This window comes from Brienomyrus brachyistius, chromosome 12 (assembly GCF_023856365.1).
Source record: "Brienomyrus brachyistius isolate T26 chromosome 12, BBRACH_0.4, whole genome shotgun sequence".
NCBI lineage: Eukaryota > Metazoa > Chordata > Actinopteri > Osteoglossiformes > Mormyridae > Brienomyrus > Brienomyrus brachyistius.
In genome coordinates, this window is record NC_064544.1 from 20,166,203 (window position 1) to 20,193,060 (window position 26,858).

A 26,858-nucleotide genomic window follows, 5' to 3' on the forward strand; every position below is an offset into this window, starting at 1 on the left:
CGCCTGCATATTCACTGGGTCCTGCTGAAAGAGATGTTTTTATGCATACCGTAGACTTCGTACATGTAAAGAAGCTATCAATCCTGCATTTCCTTGTTTTCGGTACAGCATGTGTTTTAGCAACTGAGCACTTGTGCGGCAACACATTGTTTGCTTGATTTACCAGCAGGCCCAACCGGGCCAACGTCCCACCAACGGCACAGGTGTATATGCTGCTACACCTTCACAGGCAGTTAGGGGGTGTGCTTCCTAATTCCCAGCTTCAGGGCAAGTGAGTCACCAGGAAGGCCTCAGACAGGCATAGGGTTACCGCTAGATGAGTTCAGAGCCCTGTGTAAGGTGCTGAGTGTGTCTGATACACTGTACAAGGGTAGCAGCCACCTAATGAGAAGCTGGAGCAGTTCATGAAGGTGCAGACTTAAATTATGGGATATTGGCCGTGTTTTCTCTCTCCTGATGAACTGCAGTTTTTGGGAATCGCCTTGATGCCCGTAGAAATTCCTGGACATCAATAATAGCTGACACCACGCCCAGTACGCCTCCACATTGATTTTGAATAAAATTTAGTTCAGGTCACCTGATTTTTCTGCTGTCCCGACAGCTGGGAATTCCTGCACATTCGATTGCATTTTTGCCCATATGTGGCTGCCATTATTCTGGGTATCACCTGTAGGGTGGCACACCTGTAGTGGGGATTGTTATGATGTGTTATGATGAAAATGTATCCCACTGTACATTTTACAGAGGCGTTCCCATATGGGCACCAGCAGGAACGTGCAGCTGCTATGGGCTCGTTCCATGGCCATGGACTTCACACATATGGCGGATTCTTATTGCCTGCATGATGGAAACGGCTGCCAACAAGTGACACTTATCCACGGCTTGGTGTTAAGTCATCAAACTGTTGTGAAAGGACTTAATTAAATTATGCATTTACTGCCCTTATAGCATTTATTTTTCGTTGTTGTTGCTTAGCTTTGCATAGCTGAAGAACAATCCATTTTCCCTCTCACTAATATAATAAACATTTTTTATATGGACATCATTATTATGCATAACATGAAACCTCACAATCACTCTCCTTAGCGATTCTTATTTACTCTCAAATTCTAGTAGTTAAGGAGTCACCCTGGAAGGTTCATATCACAGTCGGCGAATCATGCAACTGAAGATGCAGATAGTGAACAAAAAATAAAAAACTCAAGCTTGAGATTAAAGAAATATTTACTGTTTAATGTGTTTATTCATTGTTTGGCATAGTTCTCTGCTTGCACTGCATTAATCATCTTCGTACACTTTTACTTTTGTAATACCACTTGTAAATCCATTCAGCCAGATGCCTGTGGAGTGAACAGCTGCGAGTCATGTGACCGCACGGCACGAAAGCGCCGCCCCTTTCCACCTCGATTTCCCGAGGCTAAACATTTTCCAGGTGACCTTTTTGACAGCTTTCCCTTTTGCTACAGGAACAGGAAGTAAGGAAATGTGTAGCTGTCTGATATTGTGGAAAACAAAATAGCAGAAAGAGACCGGCACTGCACTTGGGGAATGAGACACTGAAAAGTCGCACAATAAAAAATGCTGCAGCAAATTATATAAAACAAGTTTGCTGTTTTAATTCTGTGGTAGCCTTCGTTATGGAGGTCACCCAGCACAAAACCAGATGGCTAAAAGTAAATAATGTAATCAGTATTTGGACGAGCAGTAAAATATACATTTTCTTCTCTGTGCTCAGAATCCTGAATGGCTTCCAAGCAGTGCTGCGCATTCTCATGCGTTGTGAGATCTCACCCTTCTGCTTCACGCTGCGAGGCCTTATGGTCACTCAGAAAGAACGGCACTGGATGGCACCAGCTCTTCCCGTCAGTCTCGGCAGCCGGGTCCCGAAAACCGCACTCATTCGGCCGGAGAACAGTTGCATTATTCATGCGCCGAGAAAACACCCTTTCAAACCTGCTGCGACCTTAATGACTGGGATGAGGCTCCTAGGCGCGGACCGGTACCAGACCTACAAGACCGGCACTGGAGCTCCAGCAGGGTTTGAGAGACATAAAATCACTAATGCACATTAAGTGCTGCATGGTTTCTGGGTTTAATTGAGCTAGATGTGGGAATTTTCTTGCACGTTTGGTTTTTCAGATATGGTGTGTTAATGTGCGGTTTCCTCGGGATTTTCTGCAGTCCTACTGCTTCCTATTGGCCCATGCCAAATAGAACAATGCACGCAGCGTTGGAGGTCATTATTATCATATTAGCTATAGTCAAGTAAGTGCTCTGTAAATGACATCATTTGTTTAGTCAGCTGACATATGATTATGGGCAGAACAGCATTCCATTTCCTGGCTTTTGAGCCAGCAGGCTGCTTATGTGATTCCCTTTACGTGGGACAGCAGGAGTTCACTTTGAATCCATCTCCACTCAGCCGCCCAGTAAAATGGTGCCAAGGGTTTTTACGGCTGGCTTCTCAAGGGCTCTGTTATCGGGGTCGCCGAAATTCCTGCAACAAATTTAATTACAACTGTCTCCTCTAACTCACAAACTTATCAGTGGAGTATGAGGTCATTTAGATAATGCTTTCATCCACAACAGAGCTTCCAATTTGCTCATCTGTGCATGTCAACAATACAAAGCAGTTCAGGAGAGACAAAATTCTTATAGCTTAAAAAGCTTATCCTTTCATGGGATTTGAGCTGGCAGCCTCCCTTTCCTATGGTCGCTGTACTACACAATGTCCTGACTTTACCTTTGCTGATCAGTAGTAGCCTGTCATGTGTCACAGAAGTTGCAATCAATCTCTGATGGCATGTCTGCCTTGCATATGTGTGCTATGAACTTCCAGTCCAGTAGGGGGTGCTGCATCGGGTTGGTAAAGGCGTCCTTGAGTGAGAAGTGACCTGCTGTGCAAACCTGGGACAGATAAACAGCATTGCACCAATGTGAAGAGCGCTGAGTACAGAGCTGGAAGTGAGGGTCTGTGAGCATTCATGTCTATAAAAGGGACATTCTTCAGTCTTGTTTTCCAGATAAGTATGTGTGTGTAATGTAGAGTGACATCACTGTTTAAAAATCACAACAAGGTTCTCTGATATCTGCATTGGTACAGACAATACAGTCAGTCTGTCCTTAAATTCCTTGATTATTGAGTTCCTCTGAAATTTCATTTTTTTTCCAACAGGAAGAATTCATTCAGCTCAGATCTTTTCAAGAACATCATAAGATATCTTGATGGTACATTTGCAGACAGAGGGAATGTAATAGTTCTCCTAGGCACTGCGTGGAGGGATATTTTAAAAACAGCAGACCATCACTTTTATAAGCCTAAGCATTTGTTTGTTCTAAAATGTGAAACTGAAACTGCAGGCTAGCAGTCCCACTGCCTTGGTGGAGTGATTCTATTGGTCGCCATCCTGGCACAAAAAAAATTAAATGCTCCAGGTCATAAATCTCATTGTGTGAGAACAAGAAATGCGACTCGGAGACGCTAAGATGCGTTATGCAAAAATGGAATGTTGTCGAGTACAAAGAGCATCTTTGTGCCTTAGCGACATTGTAGAGAAAAGGGCAGCCTTCAGCGCATTGCATATGCAGATCCTTATGGCCTATTTGACAATTTAAAAAGCTTTTATTTAAAAGTTATTCATCTGCTGACATCTTCACAATGAATGAGACTGAGCAATTCTGCCTCCGCATGTAAACGAGTTGTTTTTTTTCCTTGGGAGTTGTAGTCCCGTGTAAAAATGAGCCCACAGCGAGGAGTCACGGGGACTCTCATAGGTTTGTATTTGTCTGTGTGTTTGAGGTTTATAGGCTGACAGGTATTGGCTGCATGCCCGGGGGGATGGGGGGGGGGGTCTCATATATCACTCAAGTTGGCTCTGTGTAGTAAATGGGAAGGTTCCAGTTAGAAATGTCAGGGTTTTCTACCTGGTTTGTGTGTTTGGGGGGGGGGGGGGGGGCGGATATCAGAACCTGGTACCAAAAGAAAACAATCGTAAATACACTCAATTCAATAATGATTAACAAAAGAAGACCTTGGATGTAGTCATTAAAACACTGTATGCCAGTTTTCTTTCACATAAACTTTTATATCTCCAATTGCTGGGAAAACAATTTAAAATGTCTTGTCCACAGAATATCCATGTTTGCTAGTCTACCCTATAACCTTTTAATAAGCATACAAATCTTAAAGGTACACTGGAAAATAAATTAGAAGTGGACGGCAGACAGAAGCATGCTGTTGGGCCCATGGAATTAGTTCAGTTAATGGTTCAGCACTGATGCGTGAAGAGCCTAGCCTATCTTGGTTTTTGGTTCAGCCTTTATTCTCCAGAAAAACCTATTAGAGAGGCACATGTGACAGTCCCTTATCTCGCCGCCTTTCTATTTTCGCATAATGTAGCGTTAAGATTGGTAAGTGTTCTTGGAGTCTGTCCGAGGTGTTGATTGCGTACCTGATTCGTCACGGACGTGCTGTGTTTTTTTTACGCTCTAGCGCGGCACCTAAAACAGAGCCGAACACCTGACGTTTTGTAATGGTTTCCCGTAACACGTCTCAGGGGCCAGTTGACGCATCACATGACCAAACATCGCTGAGGCTTTTGTTTTTAATCGGGGCAGAAATTAAACATTGTCACATAATGCACTCATGAAGACGTGACAGACTTAAGTGTGACAGATATGCAGGAATGCCAAGCTGCCTGGAGTGAATGATTTGCAAAAATTAGAAGATACATTCCCTCAAAATGATGATGGTAGTTAAAAGAAAGCTTTCATCATTTTTTGTGTAAATTACAGTCTCACTCTTGATCTCAATATTCCCCACGCTCTCTGCATTCTTAGTAACTCATTGAGTCCCTTATAGCCTATAAGCATCCTGTGGCGATAGGAGCTTGGCTTGATCCCGCATTGAGTCATAGACTCTGCAGTCTATGTGGCCATTTCAGGGAAAAACACACACAAGTTACACAAGAATCCCAAACATTCCGGAATATCATTGTTTCTCTTTATCTTGTCAAACCAGTCACTGAAGTTATCATCTCTCCTCCGACTGCTTGCCTGTGCTTTTTGAGATTCAGTGTCACAGCCTTTCACTGCATTTTTAGCTAGAGATGGTTTGCATTGACGGACAGCTGATTCTTTTGCAGAGAGGAACAGTTTCTTTCTCTATTCTGTTGTTTTTGTAGAACAATGCCCTTTGTCCCAGCCCCCCAGAAAAAGATGCCTTGTTGCTTCCTGCTCGCAAAGTGTATTGTAAATGCCATAAGGCGTTCAGCATGGATGGCCTGCAGCATTATGCTCAAGCTTTGAATAACTGAGATTAAAGGCAGCATATTTTTTCAGGCACCAGAAGAAGCAACACTCAGCTGGTCTGCTCACTGGGAAAAAGCCCTTAGCTTCAATATCAGCTGCAGATCGGGTGTCACCTGTGGAGGTGTGTATAATTTCATGCACATTAAATAAAAGAAGATAGTTTTATTTTTATATTTCATATCTTCTGACAGTAAGAAAAAACATGGCATGTTTATTAATGCCTTTTTTCTGCACATTTTCCACATTGTTTTTTTTGTCAGTATTTTAAACTACATATATTTTTTATTCAGATTTTTTTAGGAGACTTGGTAAATCATATATCTGCAATACAAAAACAAAACAACGTTAATGACAATTGAAAAGCTTTAATATTGTCCCCTTCCTGATCATTTTCATAAAAACTAACAAGACTTGCTCTCTGTGTTTTTCCCTGCCCAATGACACATCTCCCAAATTAGCCTACCTCGTTGTGTTGTTTTCTCAGACACAAACATTCAGTGCATCCTGTTTGTGTGTTAGTAGGCTTAGCATAGCAGCGTAACACGAAGGCTTTCAGAAATTAAAGAACATTAACCTTCTTTGGTCAGATCCAATTGAGAAACAATCATTTCCTTCCATCCACCATTCATCTTCCATAACAGGGTTGCGGTAAGCCTCAAACCTATCCCTGGAAAAATAGGCCACAGAGCAGGGGAACACCCTGCATGGGGCTGTGCAGAGCACACACTCGCACACATAATGAGCGGTTTGCACCCAGATGCTTGTTTTTGGATTATGGGCGGAAACTGAAGAATCCTGTAGAAACGCATGCAAACACATGGAGAACATACAAACTTCACACAAAAACAAGTGATGTATTTGCATCTGGACACTTGGTATGCTGAGCAGATGTAGCTCATTACTACAATCTCACGCAGGAACACGGCACTTCCCTACATCACAGCAAGACACTGATTACCGAGCTCTGACCTAACAACCTCCCACATATATAGAGCTTATTTTTATTTTTCACTGAGGCACATTTCTTGTTGGATTTCACCAGTCTTTTGTAACTTCTCAGTTTCCTTGCTTGGAAGCAGATCAGAGTCTAGGTTCAAACCAATGATATTTGTGTAGACTCCAAGTCTACGTTCCCAAACCAAGACTTAGTCAAGCAGACAGATGGAGAAATACATACTTGAAATACTCTTTTTTGGCATTTTCTTTCATACAATTTCATAAATAAGTTATTTTTTACCCAAGATCCTCTAAACCAGTGTTTTCCAGTTCAGTCCTTGGGGACTCGCATACTGTCCACGTTTTTGCTCCCTCCCCCCAGAGCTGAGAGGGAGCAAAAACGTGTACTGCCTGGCTGGGAGCTGGGAGGGAGCAAAAACATGGACTGTCTGGCAGGGAGCTGGGAGGGAGCAAAAACATGGACTCTCTGGCAGGCAAAAACATGGACTGTCTGGGAGGGAGCAAAAACATCGACTCTCTGGCAGGCAAAAACATGGACTGTCTGTGAGTCCCCGAGGACTGGATTGGGAATCATTGTTCTAAATCCTTTTCATACACATCCCTAGTTGTAGCTTGGCCTGATTTGGATACAAGATTTACAGAAATGCAAATCCTATTCTACTCCCACAGTATAGCTCTCTTAGTGATGTTACTGACCGCCTCCATGCCCACAGATACATACACAGCATCGTGTAACTAACAATGTCCTTGGCTACATCTACACTGACCTGTCCGGCCAGTGTCTCCCCTCCCAGTACCAGCTGTGTATATCACACTTTTTCTGGTGCTATAAGTCTTTATGGCTGATTGCACCCACAGACTTTCTGGCTATCTCCCCCTTTCAGCATGTCTGTACCAACATGATTTTTCAATTCAACTTGGCAGTTATCCATCATGTACACAAAACACCTGATCCCCACCCAAAGTTTTTGCCATCTTGGCTCAACAGTGTCCTGCTGGCTTGGAGCCAAGATGGCAGATGGTGTGTCTAATACCAAACCTCCATTAACGTAGACATGGTCGAGTCCTGATAGAATATCTAAAGGTAGACCATGTGTGTAGTTACCATGGTGCCGATGTTGGAGGAATGAGCTGAGCTGTACAGCTGCTCATAAACCATACAATAGCTCTCTGTTTTATGACAGGTCAACAATGGCTCGGGTGCACATAAATCAATACATTTAGCTTCCGTACTTCCAACATCAAAGCTTACAGACAATCCTCTGTCAGACTTTTTGTTTTATTTTTTTATTTTTGATGACTTTGAAGGGGGAGCTGGCAAAGGGGAGACATCTGGTAATATTCAAATTAGCAGCGGATTAGAACTGTGAATAAACCATTCGTGATCAGGCTTGGCTGCACTAATACAAATATAATTAGTTCAATTAAATGCTGGTGGGGAGGGGCCCCGGCTGCTGCAGGGCTAGCGCTGTTTTTAGCCAGCAGGCGTAGCATTCAGTAACTGTTGTTTCTCTGGCCTTTATTGCAATAACTAAATCACCTGCCTATGGTCATGATGGTTTTTACAATTACATTTGGCATCTGAGATGTGCACTTGAAAAGCATGATTTTCCGAGAGGATCGCTTAGCTTAGTTTCTTTGAATAGACCTTATTAACCCAAAGCTGCGTGATGATGTGAGAAGACTCCATATCGGCTTGGGCGTCGCCCTCCGTACCCAGAAAACCCCGGTGGCAGCCCTGCCCACACATTCCACGTTAGACCAGGGGAACGCCCACGAGGCAAAATGCATGCCCCGACATACATGCTTGGGCTGACACTCTCATGAATCTCTGAAGAGGCCGGAGATACGTTCCCATGTGACTGCTGGCTTGTGCCTCACTGAATAGGCTGCAAGTTAACTGCTGTTATTTGACTCATTGATTGAAGGCTCACGGTTTCAGCAGAAATATCTGAATTGCTCAGTTTCTTGAATGTTCTCCACACAGCTGAGGCCTCGTATTTAGTGTAGGGCTGTTATCTTGGGAAATACAATTCGAACTCAAGCCATCTGCTCTTATCTACTCCTGTGGGCAAAAGTGCACTGAAAATATGATATTTTTAATGTCACATAATTATACACTTAAGCCCTAGATAGGCTCATGCCTCCATCTCTTCAGATCCTTAATCTTCAGGAGTGCTCATCAAACAGGGAGAGATCGTCCAACTCGGAATCCCAACTCTCCCTTCAAAAAATGACAATGAACATCTGTCGTGGCAGAAGAGAATGTGTCCCAAAACTGACAGAGTTCCCCTCCTCCCCCTGAACTCCCTTTCATCCATCGCACTCTGCATATGCAAATAGCCGTAAGGTCTTTTCAGAGGGAATGCTGGCTGCGCTCCTTGTGCCATGCTCTGATTGGCTGCAGGCCTATAGGAGGGGTCATAGGAGGTCAAAATGCTCACATTCATTGGTTAACATTATAAGAAAGGTATATAGCACTGGAAAATGTGACTATGGGCATCACAATACATTGGTTTAGGTAAAATTAGACCCTTGCAGAAATCACATGTATAAAAATATATATTGTCTGCATAAATCACTTCTGTGTTTATGCACTAATATTTATTTTTAAATGGCTTTTGAGGGAACTGGAAGAGAAACTATTAACCACTTAGGTATTAACTACTAATATGTGAAAACAGTAGGGAAGGCATACTATTACAGAATTCTCTAAACTTGTCCATTTTTTTTAAATAAATAGGACAAAACTCATGAGAGAGTGCAGCCATGAGAAGGACTGTGGATGGATAAGCTGACTTCATAGACAATCGTCTGAACGGCTCGATATTGGCTGGTTTCATCCGGGTGGATCCTCTTGACTGTGCAGAGCAATTGCTGAGCCCCACCTTCAGCCAGCCCGTTAAAACCATCTGTCATTAAACCAATTGCAGCACTCGTTGCTAAAGTGTAGCGCAAAACTCAGAACCAACGTGGAAAAGTGGGCTTGGCGCATTACATGGTGGCATTATGCATGCCTCTTTATCACCTTAATTAAAGTGGTTAATTGGATTAGTAAGTAATTTGCATAGGCTGAAGGCAGGATCTAAGAGGAGACGTATTTGGGTCAGATTTTAGATTGCATGCATTAGTAAACGTACGAGGACTTGAAATTACATGTTATGGATCAGGGCTGGATCACTTGTGTGCCAGGTTGTCAGTTTTTGGGAGAATATACAAAATTTCAGCAAAAAACCTTTTACTGTAGTACTTTGGCAACTGCAGTCATCCATTCATCCATCCAGCAGAATTGAGCAGTCTCACGTACACACCCGCTTCGGGGTCTATTGGTTTATGAAGCAAAACAGAGAAACCAAACCAAGGAACTGCTAAAGTTAAAATGTCTTTATTATAATGACATGTCCTAACTAGACTGTTAAAAGTTTGTAACAGTCCAATTAAGATATGTCATTATAATAAACTTAAGGAGTGCCTTGCTTAGCAGAGTTTTTCTCCTTTGCTATGAAGGCGCATCTAACTCAAGCAACATTTAGACTTTTCAATATAGAGCATGCCTACATCTACCCTTCCAAAGCAGTCTATTGGTCTATTCGTATGTTCCTGGGGTGGGATGATGGATATATAAGGCTGTGAGAGGACCCCAGCAGGTTAGATATGGGAGGGTGTGTGGGAGGGGGGGGGATAGTGGTTTAGAATTAAATACAAAATTAATGACATCAATGTTCTGTTGACCTGCATCTGTCTTGTTTTTAAAATACGGAAATACCAGATAAGTGACAATATTTTCTCATGACGATTTACTGTAAACATAATGACTTTTTTGTGTGTTTCAGAGAAAAAGCTTCTCATGTGTCAGAGTGCTCAGCCTTATGACCTCCCGGATGAGGTCATTACAGCTTCCCAAGGAGGAGAACGAGCAGAAGGTGCAGTACTGTGGACCACGCTTGAGTTTGTGTTTGTGCATTTATGCTTCCCAATGCTTAATAGTCTGGGCATTTTGAGACATAAAACAAACCCCTTTTTTAATTTTTTGTCTGCCTAGACTTTCAGTTTTCATCTGTTTTTTGCCAGGGGGCTTCTGGGATTGTTAATTGGATTACAATGCCTGCCAGGGGGAAATCACTAATATCGGAATATAAAAGTGTGCATGTCATTTTGAGAGGTGTCTGTTTACATTGTACCATGGCATAATAGACCTCTCCAGTGTATCTGACCCACCCCCCTCATACAGGGGCTCATACACATCTACTCCCCCCCAGGGACAGAGCCACTCTCCTTGAAAGAGAGATGCTCATCATTCAGTTCCAGGCAGCGCATCCCCACCCCCAACTGCTGTCTCATCTGAAAGGTGCAGGTGGAGGCTGTACATCAAGTCCCATGTTTGCGTTTGCAAGCACAGATCCGCCATATAAGCGCAGGTTAGTATCTGTGCTTTAGGTGTAGCACAAATCAATATTCTCTGAACCTCATTATGAAATAACTTTGTCAGACTGCACGCGGTCCCTCAGTAACCCTCAATTTTCCCACAATGCTTTTTCATGATTGCAATGCTCTTAATCTTATGAGACTGCCCCTTTGGTTGATTTCCAGATCATGGAAGGGGGAGCTTGTCGCAGAGGGAAAAGGCCTTCGGTTAGGATGGAGTGCTGACCTTTGTTGATGGACTTGGACAGCTGAGATCACTCAGTCTAATCATATTGCTCCTAGCTTCCTGTCCAGCGCAGCACAGGCAGGGTGACGTCCCAACTTCAGATCCAAAGCTATTTGCTCTTTTATTTTTTCCAGTTTTCCATGCTGCCAAAAATGGATCGAGGTTCAATCAGATGACCAAAATCACAGAGAACCTAAATGTTTTATATTATTGTAAAACTGTGAACACCTGTACTTTCCCAGTCATTGAATTTGGGATACCTTTTATAGAAAAATAGATAGAGATAGCAGTCCACAAAAAATATCCATAATGCAGAATGCGTCATACTGTTAATCACAGTGAGTATCGACGTGATTACGCAAGATAAATCTTTTGCACGATTACGTCTTTAATTTTAAGTTTGGGATAAGATTAATGTCATTCTCAATTATTAATTTTTACAATTAATATTTCTATTTTGTTAACAGCTACAGTTTCAATCAGCTTAATACCAAAATCGTAGTATAACAAATACTTCTACGGATATAATAAATAAATTAAATAACAAGTGAAATGTGTGTACCTGTCCTGCAGGGGGCGTCTTGCTCTAATATACATAGGACATGAAATTTGTCATGCTAATTTGGATTACATTAATACGTTATTTTTATACTGTTCTGACTCCTAGAAAACCGAACTATTATTGTGCTTCTCCTAATGCAATTTTGTCCTTTAACTTTAGTTTGGTAAACACCAATAAAGGTATTATACTTTTAAAGAGGTCTATAAGAGAATATACTATACTTAGAGTTTTAACATATTCGTTAAGTATGAATATATGAATAAATTGATCATGAATAATTATAAATGAGTCTTGGGACAATCAGACGCGTCTTATTAATGTTGCGACTGTGCAGTTAACCAGACGCTGTACTGAACATATGGAGAATATGAGAAAGCATGAAGTCAATTTCTTTTGTTGGGATACTTATTTGGGCCGTCTTGGAATTGTATAACTCAATCGGATTGATAGATATGTTTTGGTGCTAATTAACCCCACAAGCTTAATCTGTTTTCAACGTCACCCTGTGCATTTTCCCCGTGTAATTTGGTAGTCACCGATTCATGGCGCAGATTAAGCGGACAGATGGGAGGCGAGTCGCTCCCAATGTAAATCCTCCCTTTCCTACATTTATTAAAAGACGCCCGCTGACCGACGCCTACTCGGGATTTATCCCTCCTTTGTTTTTTTATTCCTTTCATCCATTACGACACATACCCTGCCGTGCTTATAAGAAGGCTAGTTAAAACGGGTCAGACTTGTGTAATTAATTATCTTTTTAGCCTATTAATTATACAGGGTCCCCTAGTCAAAGTATATAATAGCAATGTGAATTTAATTGTAAAAATACCATTTAACTATACATTTATCACAGAATAAAAACACACGTTGACTATTAGCAAAAAGTATACTAATATAAACTATAAGGTAACTGATGTTGTTATAATTAAGGCATCGCCAGATAGTAGATGGTCACGTGATCGCCCAAACGCCGTACCTGTTAAGGCTACGCCTCTCGGCTCGAGCCCCACCGTCTCGCGGCGAGTCGCGCTTCAGAGTTACCGTCGCCAGTCAGCAGCCTGCAGGTTGTCGGCGCTCTGTGCTTTTCCACGCAAAGTCGTCGATTCACAGCTTGTTTGAACGTGGTTTGATGGATTTGCCGTATACGTTTTCTTTTATTCTTTTATCGGTTAGTACTAAAACGTGAATGTTTCGAAGTGAAGATTTAAACAGAAAGCTCGACGCATTTTACCCGGCGTTCTTGTATTTATTCACAGCAAACAACTGCGGTGCAATCTTTCCTATTTGTAAGTCAGGGCAACATTTTGAAATAAATAGGCAAACAATTTGTATTTTCTATATTATTTTACAACGCTTTAAGATTACTTTCAGCTTGCGGACTGTTCCGGTGTCCATATCAATAACATGCACGGCACTCTCATTTGAGAAACAGCATGAGCAGCAGCTAAAATTGGAGGTTTGGTGCTTTTCTCTAATCAGAGACTTAATTGTGTGGCTTTTGCAATCGGAACATGAAGACAGCGGTGGACTGGGTCGCTGAAGTTTATTTGCTTTGCTTTATACCCTGCTACTGGACTGCATCTATAGGCGGTAAGAGCTATAATCACGTTCATTGTGAATATAATTATAAGAAACCTGGCGATGATTTAATATCATGCTTCTTATTTGTTTGAGCATGCTGTATTGTTAAACCCATTTTGGTCATTTTGGGGCAACGGCTGGTATCTTGACGCTTTTGAAGTACCGGGCTGATCGCGAAGCACGAACCTGTGGAAAAACAAGCCTAACAAAAGTAAAACCACAACCGTCAGAATTTCCTTGAACAAATCTATCTGGACTCGCCTTCCACCAAGCCGTTTGTACAGTAATTGTAATACTCTTTTTGGAGCTCTACTGAATTTCAGGCCAAATGCACGCACCGTGATTAAATATTATCATTTAAATCTAAAATGTTAAGTATAGCTAATGACAGGTTCGAAATTAGGTTTGGAGAAACATTATTCACGCAAAGACATTTTTAAATTTGAGTTTGACAGCCCTGTTCTATAGACGTCGGACAGCTGTCAAGAACGCAGGGAGGCATTAAGTTGATTTCAATGGATATTGACATTTAGTTTTGTCGGCATTGTCTCTCGCTTCTTACATCTCTGTCAGACCTTGCATATTGCATGTTGTATGTGAACAAACAATCATTTGTTAAAGGGATTAAACGTGACCGGTCTTCAATAAATTCTTTGTGCTTTTGGCACTCTGCAGATAGACGTTTAGAGTTAATTATGCTTAAGTAACCACATATCTTTATATTCAAATAAATTATAATTCTATCAATTTCTCGGTCTCGAAACTCCATGAAGCACGTCTTTCGCCGGTCCCTAGTCCCAGCGACTGAATTAAATGGGGCTACTCGTATGAATGAACGTGAATTTAAATGAGAAATCACGCGCGCTACTTTTACTATAGTAAAGCCGCTGCATCTGTTTATTTCATTGTGCATGTTGAGCAGCTCCAGCAATCACATTGTTAGATGTGTTTTGTTGGGGTCACCGTGCTATGTTTACATGTCAGTATCCGTGATCATGAACATTTATCTCGGAGCAGGCGCTTCAGAATATTATACCCAATGCAGAGGCATCGGTGTTGCTTTAACTCCAGTGATATTATGCTTGCCGCATATAAGCTTCTACAGTCTGTCTTAATCATCAACACTATTTCTGAAACCGTTTTTCTTTGGTAGTTGTTATAGTATAAACCTCTCCATGGAAAAAGATGAAAAAATTGGCTTAGGGCGGTGCTGGACCTGGTTTCCTGTGCCCTCATCGCAGCACATGCTGCAGACTTGGTTTAGACATTCTCCTTGTTGAACTTCTATCTTCAGGCAGTATGTGGGACTAATGCCAAGCCGACCCTCTGCTTCATTCCCTCTGGTTTTTCTCTGGCTGATCTGTCTTCTAAGAAACTTGATTAAAGGCAGAAGCTCAGTGGCTGGGTGCATCAGAACCATTTCCAGACCTTTGTGGAGTGTACATTTGTGACCTCAAAGACACTGAGAACCAGTGCTCAACAATTTGCTTCACAAATGACCTGCAGTAATGTATGCTTTCATTCAAATGTAAGCCAAAATGCTCATAAAGAGTTCTAAAATTGAAAGCCGGCATCCATTTCCTGGCTCTGTGTTCCTGTGCGTCCTGAACACTGAAATGGAATCATTCTGATGTAATGTAAGGTGTTCTGTTCTGATACACGGTGGCTGAATCAGGAAGCTGTTATCACTCTGCACATTTGAGACTGTCCAGGCTTCGGACCAAGGTAGTGGCAATGACATATGAGTGAGTCAGTAGGGCCCCGAGGTTTGGCATTTGTTACAGCTGTGTGCCTTTCATGCCTATTGTATAATTTAAGAATGTCACTGTAATTAAATTCTTGGGCATGAAGTAGCATGGCTCATAAGGGGGAGACACCCTTCTCTTTGACTTTGCATGGGTTATGCCAGGCTCCAGCTCAATCCTGGAAGAATGATTACCCATGTAGGGTTTTGGCTGGCTTGGGGGAGGCCAGTCTCTGAAAAGCAATGAGTTAGATGGAGCTTCCATAGCTCTCCTCGAGAAACCATGCAAAACAGTGACCAATTCCAGTAAATAAATTGGGGTGGAGTGTAATCTGAACTAAGTACTTAAGTCCACACCCCCTGAAGAATTTCTGTTAAACCACGCGTGTCTGAAATCTTCCGTACTTAAATCACTGATTTGTGTATAATAACCTAGAGAGACTCACAGATGTATCTCCACCACTAGTGGAAAGCGTATAATAGGTTACAAAGTGTGGTACAAAGTGTTTGTTAAAAAAAAATGGATGTTGGATGCCTGTTGGGTTAAAGTTCAGACATCAGTTTTGACTTGCTGCTGTTTAGTATGGGATTAATGAATAATGACCTGTTTTGGAACCTGTGTTTTGAGTGCAAATATGGTATGTTGTAAATCGCCATTTGGACTTTGCTACGCCTTAACGTTTATATAATGGAACACAGTGCAGAAAGCAGGTCTTTGTTTTGCTTTGGTGTTTTTCACTTTTTTATATCTCACATTAAACATTTACAGGCAAACTGTATTGCTGGCAGATCTTGTTGACCTAAAGGCAGGTGAGGATAATCAAATTACCGCTGTGGTCAGAACAGGAGCAATTGGCATTAAAGGTGTGAGTCTGACACTGGCAGCCGAGCTTTAGTTACGTAACGCAACCTGGATCTGCAGGTCTGCAGCAGAGTGCCATACAGGTGTGCCGAGGAGCTACCATCTGCTGGTGTTCGTCATACGGATGATAGTAGCTGCAGTGTACCGGTATTAAGCTTACTAGGTTAGTAGGCACTAACTTTGGTTGTGTTATTCTGTCAGTCATGAGGCTTCCACAGAAGAGTCTTGGAAGTCATAGTTTTGAGCGCACAAGTGTGTCCATGGATGCACGCACACGTGTGCACATACACAGGGTGCAGCATGGTGACATGATGTCATACACTTGTTTCTGGTATCCTGTGCACAATCAGGCTGGTGTTTTCCATTTGGCGTCCAGCTGTGTGCATGTATGGTCGCTGTATCTTCGCTTTTTGTAGACCGTGACCTTTCCTGTAGAGTAGAATATATTTGTGTGCAAAGAACAGAGATTGAACTTCCCTGGTCCGTGCAGTGGTTGCAAAAACTTTTAAATTTGAGACTACAAATGGCACCAAGATGCATCCCGTTCACAGGCATACCTTCTTAAGGTGTTTCTCAAAACAGTCCATGGGGACCCCCAGATAGTCCAAGTTTTTGCTTCCTGGGAGGGAGCAAAAATGTGGACTGTCTGGCAGGGAGCTGGACCGGCTGGAGGGCCCCAAGCTCTGGGCTGAGAAACATTTACTTTATTACACTTGCTGCAGTGACGGACTAAGAGTGGCAACCGAGTAGATATCTCTCCCCTTTTTGGCCTGGAGCTGCTGTTGACTAAAACAAAACAATGGGCTGTCACCAAGGTTGTGGACACGGTCCTCCCAGATTATCACTCTTATCTGGCCTCAATGGAGCCACTGTTTGGGGTCCTGGGATTTTCGCTCTGGGACCATGGACCCGTTGTCTTTGTGCCTATAACCAGGTTTTCCAGCCGTTTCCGTGAAAACGCGGCATACATCATCTCCTGGAAAATAGGTAATTGGTTTACCATGGTTGGGAAATGCCTTGGCGTCTTTGGGATCACTAGGCTTGCCTAAGCTCGGGCTGGGTATACGTGATGTACTCATTAAGCTTGTGGAGGCTGACCTGACTTGGGTGTTACTGTGAGACTGGGGAGTTTTTACACAGCTTGGCTTAGATATTAACAGTGGACTTATTGCCTCCGCAACCAAAAAGGGCGCAGTAGTGGGGACGATTGTCATTAAAGACCTTGTATGTGGTCTGTAAGGGCCCACAGAGAAGCTATGTGCCTTGGTATGATATGGCAGCCAAATGGTGCCCCCAAGTTGGCAGTCTTGGCTAACAAGCTTCGACGATATGGATGCGAAAAGTGGAGAAAGATTGCCGGGAAGGTTTCCTCGCTATTTTTTTCCCTCCACTTTTTAGTGATTCCCCTGGTTTGACCTGCCTAGTCCATCTGTCTGCCCGTCCGTCTGTTGGTTTCATTGGCTTCTGGTGTGTGTGTGTGTTTGTGTGAGCGCGCCCTGGCGACGAGGAAACAGAATGGTGCTGTAAAGCACTTTCCGGAAGCGGCCCGGGGAGAACAAAGGCGTGACTGTACCCCCTCGCAGTGCGACTCCGTCCCACAGCCTCCCCCATTAAGCTGCAGAAAAATGCCAGTGATAGAAAAAATGTTTCATAACCGAATTCGTATGGAGACGATAAAATGCTTGTTGGGCCTTTCATCCTGCTTTTATTTGGGTGGTCTAATTGCAGACTGAAGGTGGTAATTTAATGAATATCCCTGTGAAACAGATTTTGCCGGGCTTGGTGTTTATAGCGCAGGATTTTACCGAAGCATGAGTGAACTGCAACTGCTAGACAAAGGGTGAGGGAGAAAATAAATAATTAGTAATCTTTTAAAATAAGTTCAACTTATCGTTGATGTCATAAACAGCCACTACCCAGCCTCTCTGAAATGATATGAAGAATGAGTGAGCAGCTGTGGTGAATTTTGTCATTGTTTCGCAGGATCGTCTGTGCTTGACTGAAACCTGCGAAAAAGCAAACGGACTTTTAAATATTAACCCGTGACAGATAGAAAATAGGGAAACGGTTACCCTTCAATTTTTTGTTAACCTGTATGTACCTGTGATAATTAAAAGCATTTTTTACTGGAAGATTAAGAAGCATGAATAAATTACACCCGGCTTTGTGAATTTCTCTGCAGAACTACATAATTTTCTGGGGATAATAACCCTTTAATATTGTGGCTTTTTGTGTGCGAGAGGAATGTTAAATATGTTCAAAATATTACAGATGAATAGGCTGAGGAGTTAGGTGGTGGTATGAGGTCGAGTGAAGTGACTGGACAATCCACAAATGATTTAATTTGGTAACTGGAAAAATATTTTTGTTCATAAATGCAACTGTTGTTTGATACCAGTGGATGTTTTGGTTTCCAGGAATGATTATCTTTCTAGAGGCTGCGAAGCTACATCCTGATTATCAAAACAGGAATATTTTATGTAGCAAATTGTGAAATATCAGTGTCAGCATAAGAATAAGAAATTGTTAGCTACCCTTTGGAATGTCGACCAGTGGTTTTCTGGTGACGTCTCCTTTAAAAGTGGAAATGATTATGATTCAGCCTCTTTTTTTTTGATAGCGGGGCCTTGTAAATTCATTATCGTCGGAGCACATTATCATAATTGGAGTGTTGAGCTCAGCAAAGGGGGCACAGCTTGCCTTAGCAATGGGCCCGCGACACGGCTGGCCTCGAGAGGCAGCTGGTTCGCTTTGATCTCAGCCTCTGCATCTTATGTTGAGCCGGTTAACAAAAAGCTTTCTTGGGGTAAAAAATAATCAGATATGCAGTGAAAGAGGCCAGTCATATCACTGTATAGAAATGGATTTGGCAGAGAGACGGTAGGGTTTGTGGACTGGGACCCTGGGGGGCGTAGGTCCATGTCAGTCTGCACCCCTGTCATGGGGGGGCGAACCTCTCTGCCAGCGAGCTCTTCATCCTGTTTCGAACAAATCTCATGTCAGGCGATTCAAACACAGCATGTTGTTTTCAGTGCTTTATTACTGTTGGCATACTGAATTTGCTCAGTTTGCTGAGCCGAGATAAAACATCCTGGATTTGATCCTATTTGTTTTTCCAAGTGCTCAATTTCTATTGTTTTTCAGAAGTTTGATTAATTGACATGAAAATTTAATGTATAAAAAATGAGTACCAGTGGTTCTTTATTTGCAGCTTGAAACAGACTGAAGTAATTCATTTTGATTACTTGGTAATTTGAGTACAGCCTACTCTGTACATCACCAGACACCATGTGGGAGCCTGAAGTGTAGGCCATTTAGAAAGGCTGAGCATGGCTGTTTTGTGTCTGTGGTGACGCTTGGTGCTTTGCATCTCCTCTTCCTGCATCCTGGTACCTCACATCAGCTGGGATCTGACAGACAGGAGCCATTTTTACCTCGGTGTGGCTTGCCAGGTGTGTTGCCCCGAAACTGGTGGGGGGGGGGGGGGGGGGGATTAGCAGCGTGAGACAGCTGAGCGTAACGGCATGAGTCGTAGCGAGTATGGGGGAGTCGTGATCAGGCGTGAATTAATTGAATTAAGTCAGCTTTAGTTTTATCTTTGTGTAATAGTCAGTGCCCTTCTTTTTCAAGTGGAAGTAATGTTATTGAATTTTAGATTCAGGTCAAGTGGTAGAAAACTGCAGTGCCAGCACAGATCAGCGTTTGGGTTCTGCTGCCAGCGTAAACGCTGTGTGGTCCGTGACCTCAGCTTTGAACCCTGGCTGCTTAGATGATTAGAGCTTCGCTTTAGGTCTCTTCAGACGAAGACGGCAGATGAGGTTTCCGTGTCGCAGGAAGTCTGGGACATGGGGGAATGCCTTTTCCTTGTCGCAATGTAAATGAAGGCCGCTGTGCTGTCTGTGTTGTTGCTGCATGTGAGGCTTTGGGTTGCTTCTTGTTTCTGGGTCAGCTAGCTGGAGTTCCAGTCTGGGGGCTTCAGCCAAGCTTACCATTATTTGGCTGTTGGGGTTGTGCACGGAGCCACTGTCACGTGCTGTCCAGTTAAGAGGGGGGCAGGGTGTCTGGCTTGTGACTCAGAGCAGAAGACATCACCAGGCTTGTGGCCAGACCTACGGAGAGGCATTAAGTCAGCCTGTTTCTATCTTGATAATGATGATGCTGTTTTCCCATAATGCACCATGCTTGCACCAGTTCAGGGAAACTGGACAGACTAGCTTAACTGCTTAATGGTACAAGTGACACAGGTGATTGTTATTTAGACAGGATAAATGCAGGAAACGCCATCCATTAAATTAAGTTTTCTAGCACATACTACTCTGGTAGTTTTTTTTTTTGGGAAAATGAGCGTGACTGGCATCCCATCCAAGGTGTATTCCAGCTTTGTGCCCTGTGCTGCCTGGGATGGGCTCCAGGCCCCGTCGTAACTCTCATTAAGATCATCGGTTGGGAGATAGATGGTTAGAATTTTTCTTAAGTGATTTTATCTTAGCATGGTAACTAGTACACAGATGCATTCTTACAACATACTTTAAATAGATGTTACACTGGCAGTAGGAACCTTGGTGACACCATTGCCAGTAGCTGGCTTTATCTTCAACTGCACCCTGCCTCCTGCAAAACATGACACACTTGAGGATCTGGGTGTTTTTCAGGGTACAAGCTTGGATCGCAGGCAAAATGTTACGATGTTACGATGGCCCACCTTCCAATATTTTGACTTTACGATGGGCAAATGTTCTTCACTTTCGGTACGTGATTCGTTAAATTCCATGATATTCAACACTACATTATAAAATATGAATGATGAATGATTTTGCCTAGCTGACGGCTAATGTAAGTGTTCTAAGCATGTTTTAAGGTAGGCTACGCTGTGATGAATTACTGAATTAAGATGCATTTTCGCCATATGATAGGTTTATTGGAACAACCCCATTGTAACCTGGGGAGAGGCTGTAGTCAGTAAGGTGTTTCACACATGCAGGCCTGAATTGTACCTATTGTACTTTTTTGTGGTCAGCTTTATGGATTGATATTTTTTTTTTATTTATTTTTTGACGCCTGCCCTCCTTGGGCTGATGCCGGCCCCTGGGAGACTGCTGGCTAGTTGTTTCCTTGCTTTCTGATTAACCTTCGCCTTTGTCACTGGCCCGAAACTGCAGTGTGGATGTTTTCAGCGGAATTCTTCTGGAGGCGTCTTCGGGCGATCTTGCAAATTTATTGCAGGTTCAGCAGCTTTGGCTTTGCCTCCGCAGGTCACCAGTGGGACAGACCTCCCTCCCTCATTGGTGTCATTTAGCCTCCCGACATGGGAGGACAGATTCACGTCAACACAGAAATATGTGGCTACAGCATGGGGGAGTGAGTACCACTCTGCAGATGTGCTGAGCATCCCATGTCTGGGACCCCTGCCCTTACAGAAGCAGCAATGGAAGCTGGGAGCAGGGAGACTTGATGTTTGAACAGTGCCTGGGTCACAGCTGGATGTGGGCATGTGAAAGATGCGCAGAGAGGCAGAGGGAGACATCAAAGGGGGTCGTTTTATCCCCACTTCATGCGTCCCTGCATGTTGCTGTAGAGCACTCTTGGCCTGTATTTTCAGCAGGAAAGTGTGGGTTTTCATCTTCCTTTATATTCATTCTTTTCATCCCCCCCCCATAGTTATTCAGTGACACAGTAGACAAATCATCCCGGAGGGGGCAACTCCAGATCAGAGATCCAGGCAGAGTGGAGAGTAGAGCACAGTCAATTATTCGCTGGGGCTCTCATCATGTATGCTGTGATGTCATGCCCTGTGTGTTTGTGCATTTATACCATGCTTGTGAGCGACGCGTGTTTGTACCCATGTAGTCCTGTAAACCTGTGCCAGCTGGTGTGCCTGTGTGCCTACGTGCTTGGCACAGACTGTTTGGACCTGCCCCCAGCAGCTCTCTGTACTTTGGCACTAGGCTGCCATGACACCAGCCTTGCTGTTGCGCTGGAAACATTTCCGCGTCCCGGCACACATTTCCGCGCACACAAAGCTTGTGCTTACGCCTTGACACCAGCAACTGACCCAAGAAAACGAGGTTCTCCCTGGAGTATGCTGCACCTAAACTGTCGCTCTGGTAACGCTCACTCGTGCAATGTGGGTATGTTACTGTCCCAGGACTGGCTCCTTAAGGGACCAATTAGGAGGGCTCTTTTATGGAACCAATAATAAGGTCTGATGTAAGGAACCAATGAGGAGGGGTCTTTTCACGGAACCAATTAAGATGGTTCTTTTTCAGGGCCAATGGAGAATAAGACAAGACCTCACAGTGTCACTCTGCCAGCCAAGTGACACACCGGGTGCCAGAAATGAGCTCAGTGTAATTAATCACCCCCTCTGCCGAAGCATTGACGGCTCGGCTAACGCGGCTACCAGCCATGTTTTGCTTTTCTCCCCTACACGTCCACGTTTGAGCTTGTTGCCGTCCCTGGCTGTGTTGCTCCCCTGGGCTCCTCCCCCTCTTCACCAGTGGCCCAGGTGTTTTTCATATAGGTAAGCAACCCACCCCACCCCCCCTGCCCCCCTCCCCAATGGTTGCCTCATTCTCAGGTGTGCTGGTTTGCTCGGGCATGGCTCAGGAAGCGGCATCAAGCGGTTAAACGGGTATGGGAAGAGTAGTGGAAACCATGTGGGATTGCGGGTATTGGGAGGGGTGCTGGCGCCCTCAGGGGCAGTGGTGTGTGCGTGCGCGCGCGCGCATTTGCTGGCTGAGAGTGCAGTATTGAAGTGAATGCATAAACAAGAACTAAAACTTAGCCAATTTCAGTTAAGGAAAGATTTAATTGTCAGTTCTGACAGTTTGTTAAAGCATGTGCAACTGCATGTGCAAAAATGATGCACTAGTATTTTATGCTTTTGATGGTATGTGTTAGATATTTGGTGAAAGGCCTGTGAGTTCACCATTTCAAGGCACCGCTGATCTGTCTCATTTAGCTTTAGGCCAACATTTGACCGCCTGATCACCTCCAAACTTTATTTTGTCTAGTCTGGAATTTCCCTTCACTGTCACACATGAGGTATGTTGATTCTGTTTGAAATCACTTCACTTCTGGGTTTTTGTGGAAGATACCTGGTGATTTTATACCAGGTTTTATACAGCACACCAATTTACACAACCATACAACACACAGTGATTGCTGTTTGTTGATTTATTTATGCAAGATAGTGTTATGTCACAGAATTTCCTGCTTCTCTTCCCCAAAATAGCTTGCCACCCGCCTTTTGTGATGTCACAGCGAGAACGGTGTGTGTTACATATGGGCAGAACAATAGCTGTGAGCTGTTGAGAGCCGGTCCACTCCACCCACACAGTACATCCTCTCCTGCACGATACTCCAATGTAGTTCCCATGACTGCTCTCGAATAGCTGTCGCAACTTTGCTTCCTGTTGTCGGTACTGTCCAGAATGTCAGTCACATGGCTGTGGTGTGTTAGGAGTGTAGCATTTGTCTCAATGAAACGGTCAGTGGCAGCTTCATCACCTGAAGGAGGGAAACCAACCTGACGTATAGGAAGCTGAGGGCAGTATTTGTGATCAGTAAATTTCCTCCTTTTGGATGTGGAGATCAGGGATTGGGTGATCCGGCCCTCTAAGGTCTGAAAGATGCAGAACTTTTAAAGTGAGTATCTGAATACGTCTTGTGGCGTACCTCCTGAAAGCTGTGGGAACCGCGGTACCTGCCTCTTGAGGCTGGGGGTGTTCATTTCTCACTGTTCACAAATTTTTTTTATGTGGAATTCATTTGTAATCTTAGATTTTGCGTAAAGAGCGGAAACACTTTACTTAAAGCAGCCATTGCAATTTGTTAGATACCTATAATGCGTTATAATGGTCATATAAAGCTATTATAGTGCATTATGAAGGTGTCTAGTGCATTAAATGAGGGCTTCATAAAGCATTCATAATGCATCGTAAACATGGCTATAATGTTATGCCTTTTTTATAAATGGTTATAGCTATGAATTCATTATAAAGGTATGATGGATAAACACAAAGTACCTAAGATATGAGGGTATCTGTAATTCCTTATGATTGTATAAACTGCTGCCAAGTGTTTTTGTTGTATAAGACATTTTGAAGTGATTTCACTGAGTAAATGTGATCTGCTGAAATTTGCACGTGTGTGTCCTTTCCCTAAGATGCTTGCAAATATGGACTTCCCCAAACCTGGAGTAAGTGGAGCTGGTTCCAGCTGACAACTTATTCGGGAGGGTTAGTAGAAAGGTTTATCTTCTAGATTCCTGTGTATTTGAGGAGCAGTTTGGAAGAGCACCTGAATCTTTGAAATGTGATTAAGTGGTACGGCCGTCCAACACGCCCGCTTCCCCCCTAACCATTGGGAACTGACCCAACAACCATCAGCACACACCCTTTCCCGAAAGCCTTTCAAAAGCAACGGGAAAAAGTTCCCCACAGGTCTTGGCCTAAAAGCTTGTGAAACAACTCTTCCCTTACAATGAGCTCATTGTTATATAAAATCATATATTGCTGCTTTTAAATCATGCCAGGTGAAACGCATTGCAAACATGTCAAATGGTACAATTGTTGAGTGTCACTCATCAATGATGGTGCGGGTGGCTTGCATCACCCTACGTGCTTCAAAGAATGTGGACCCTCTATGGCAGGGTCTCGTGTATGTGCTCCCCCCCAAAAGCAGACTGAGCACAAACTTATCCAGTCAGAAAATGGGCTCGCATCTTGACCTTCCTGCACTGGCCAGAGACCTCCTGGCCAACTCAGGAATACTTAATACCTGGTAGTGTCCCAGCCCCCACAGTCCCTCCTCTTCTGTTGTTTATGCACATAAAGGTTGTTTATTTTGTTCCCTAGGCCAACTGCTGTTTCCCCGTAAAGTGCTATGAGAGTATCAGCTGTGACAGGTGTGAATACGTGTTGCAAAAAACCCTGAGCCGAGTGAAACGCTTGTTATATGTTAACCGCAAACTAGTTATTCCCATCGGATAGCGATTTTGAATCTGTGATGAATGGCTCTCGTTTGTGCATACCTGTACCTGCTGGTGCACAGGGGCCAAAGGGGCAGGAGCTTGACCAGGGGTATTGGGAGGGTAGTGGTGACCCTCCGGAGAATTCTGCAGGCAGTGGGGTGGGGGCAGGGGCGGAAATGCCGTACAGTTCCATATCGTGGGGAGAGAGTTCTGAAGATCCACCCAGATGCTTGTGGGTTGTAGGCCACGTTATGCTTGTAAGGCTTCTTCTGATGCACGTTTGTTTGGTCTTTCACATACTTTTATCCCATGTGCTGCTGTGGCGACTATGTGAGAGTCTGCGACGGAGCTCCATGTGCCTAAACAGTGTGGGAACAGCAGCGGTGGCAGGCAAACAATGGCACAATGAGTGAGGACAGTGAGGGGGGTCAGCGTGGGTGCGTGGGGGTCAGCAAAAAGTTCCAGTGCTTTGAATGGGCCAGCGGGGTCTGTGAATGGGCCTTCGAGGGCCGGCCGGAAGCCCGGAATCAGGTGGCCTGTAGCCCCAGGGACAAACGCTGGCCGTTTCCTCACTACGGCCGCCCTTGCCAGTCACAGGTGTCCTCTCTCTCAACGTGGGAGGAGGCATCCGAGAGGAGGAGCCGCACCTCCCTCTCCCCCAGCTTGGCTGCTGATGGGTTTGCACATTGGGCTGTGATTGGCTCTTGAGGAGCGTTCCGCTGCAAATACGACAGACTGACCAACCCCCAGGTGGCTGTGCGGTTTCACACACACCTTTGTGGTCATTGTGAATAGCACGGCCCGGCTATTCAGAGCTCACGGGAATTCTGGGGGGGGGGCACCCAGTGACCTCTCTCAGAGGGGGCGAGTACCGCTGTCCACATGGAGTGTCAGAGATGGCCCTTGTCACAGGATTGAAAGTACAGCCTCCCGCTAACAGGTTTCCCGCAGCAGCCTTGGCTGCTGAGCTGTTTGTTTTTAATTCCCCGAGTGGGACTCGGCTCTTCCGTTCAGGCACAGCGTGAGAGCGATTGGCCCAGCCTGGTCAGCACCGCACAGTGCCTGGAGGAAACGGGCTCTGAGTCACACATGATATACGACTGGGCCCGGAAAATCACTGTGTGTGTGTGTGAGCGAGCCAGCGTGTGAACGTTTGTTTAGGCTTGTATTGGGAGAGGTTTCAGAACTACCAGCCTGGTACACCGACACGCACCATGTTCAAAATGTAATAGGGGTCCTTCAATGGATGCATGCTCATGCAAACACACTCAGGTAGCTTGTTGGAGATAAGATAGGGGTCTTTTAAAGGACACACTCACTCGCAGGGACCTGTGCCGAGACATCTGTCATTCAGCCAAGCCTGGGGTCAAAATATCCCAAGGGCACCAGTGCTCTGGAGAACCTTTTAACTGGACACATTTAGCACACGCCCATGTAAAAATATTTTCCTTGGGGCTATTGTTACTAATACTGCCATTGTTTTGAGGGGAACTTTTTTTTTTTTTTTTTATTTATTGCTCCATCTGTTACTTATACGCACCATTTATCACAGCAAATTCATCACTAATACAGTAACTTTAGCTGAGTGTTGATCACTGAGGCCGGTTCCCTCCCCTGTTAGAGGACCATGTCTTTCCTTTTCCTGCAACCCCCCTCTCCCAGTGTGTGTGGACATATCAGCTTAATATGCCTCGCCAGTCATGGAGGGTATGTACTGACATCGCTTTACAGCCAGAATGCGCCCCCTTAGATTGAGTGGCAAAACATGCTGCAACATGGCTGTATTTAGTCGGGGAAATTGAAAAACAAATGACTACCTGCTTAAATTTAAAGGCAGCTGGAGTCGACAGGGATCTGTACAATGTACGAAAGGACCAGTGGACCATGGACATTGATATACAGCCAGGAGTCTGGTTTCGTGACAATGTATTTAACAGGAACTTCTATAGTTATCTGGCTAACTGTCTAAATTTGCTTTGTGGAGTAGCCCCTTATGAGGAAACTGGGCTGACGAACACTATTTAACCAAAACCCGCTTTGTGGAACACAAGGCTCATCCTCATGGATGTTTTTATAAATGCTGACAAAATCATTAGTTGGACAGAATACACATGAATGAGGCTAAATATTTTGATTAGTCAGTATGTAGCTTGCAGTATAATTTTACCGAAAAATTAAACGAAAACGACAAATCTGCGTTTCGGAGTCTGAATTCCT

At 44.0% G+C, this 26,858-nt stretch overlaps 2 protein-coding genes across 5 annotated transcripts in view; both read left to right on the forward strand.

Annotated features, from left to right (window-relative positions):
- Nucleotides 1–11,657, forward strand: part of LOC125704395 (uncharacterized) — a 16,989-nt gene extending 5,332 nt beyond the window's left edge. Inside the window, exons 1-4 of one of the 3 annotated variants that reach the window (XM_048969867.1) lie at nt 1,559–2,038; nt 5,341–5,431; nt 10,101–10,190; nt 10,858–10,997. In XM_048969867.1, coding sequence (XP_048825824.1) covers nt 1,638–2,038; nt 5,341–5,431; nt 10,101–10,190; nt 10,858–10,917 — 642 coding nt within the window. In that variant the 5' untranslated portion in view covers nt 1,559–1,637 and the 3' untranslated portion in view covers nt 10,918–10,997. Of the gene's footprint in view, nt 1–1,558; nt 2,039–3,978; nt 5,432–10,100; nt 10,191–10,526; nt 10,686–10,857 lie in introns of those variants that run through there. The other 2 variants (XR_007381104.1, XR_007381105.1) reach the window with 2 other exon arrangements.
- An 857-nt stretch (nt 11,658–12,514) lies between these two features.
- The window catches only part of sema4f (sema domain, immunoglobulin domain (Ig), transmembrane domain (TM) and short cytoplasmic domain, (semaphorin) 4F), a 43,965-nt gene continuing 29,621 nt past the window's right edge, over nt 12,515–26,858 (forward strand). For both annotated transcript variants that reach the window (XR_007381103.1, XM_048969832.1), the window contains exon 1: nt 12,515–13,070. Coding sequence is in view for 1 of the 2 variants with exons in the window: in XM_048969832.1 (XP_048825789.1) it covers nt 12,992–13,070 (79 nt within the window). In the remaining variant the exon portion in view is untranslated. The remainder of the gene's footprint in view (nt 13,071–26,858) is intronic.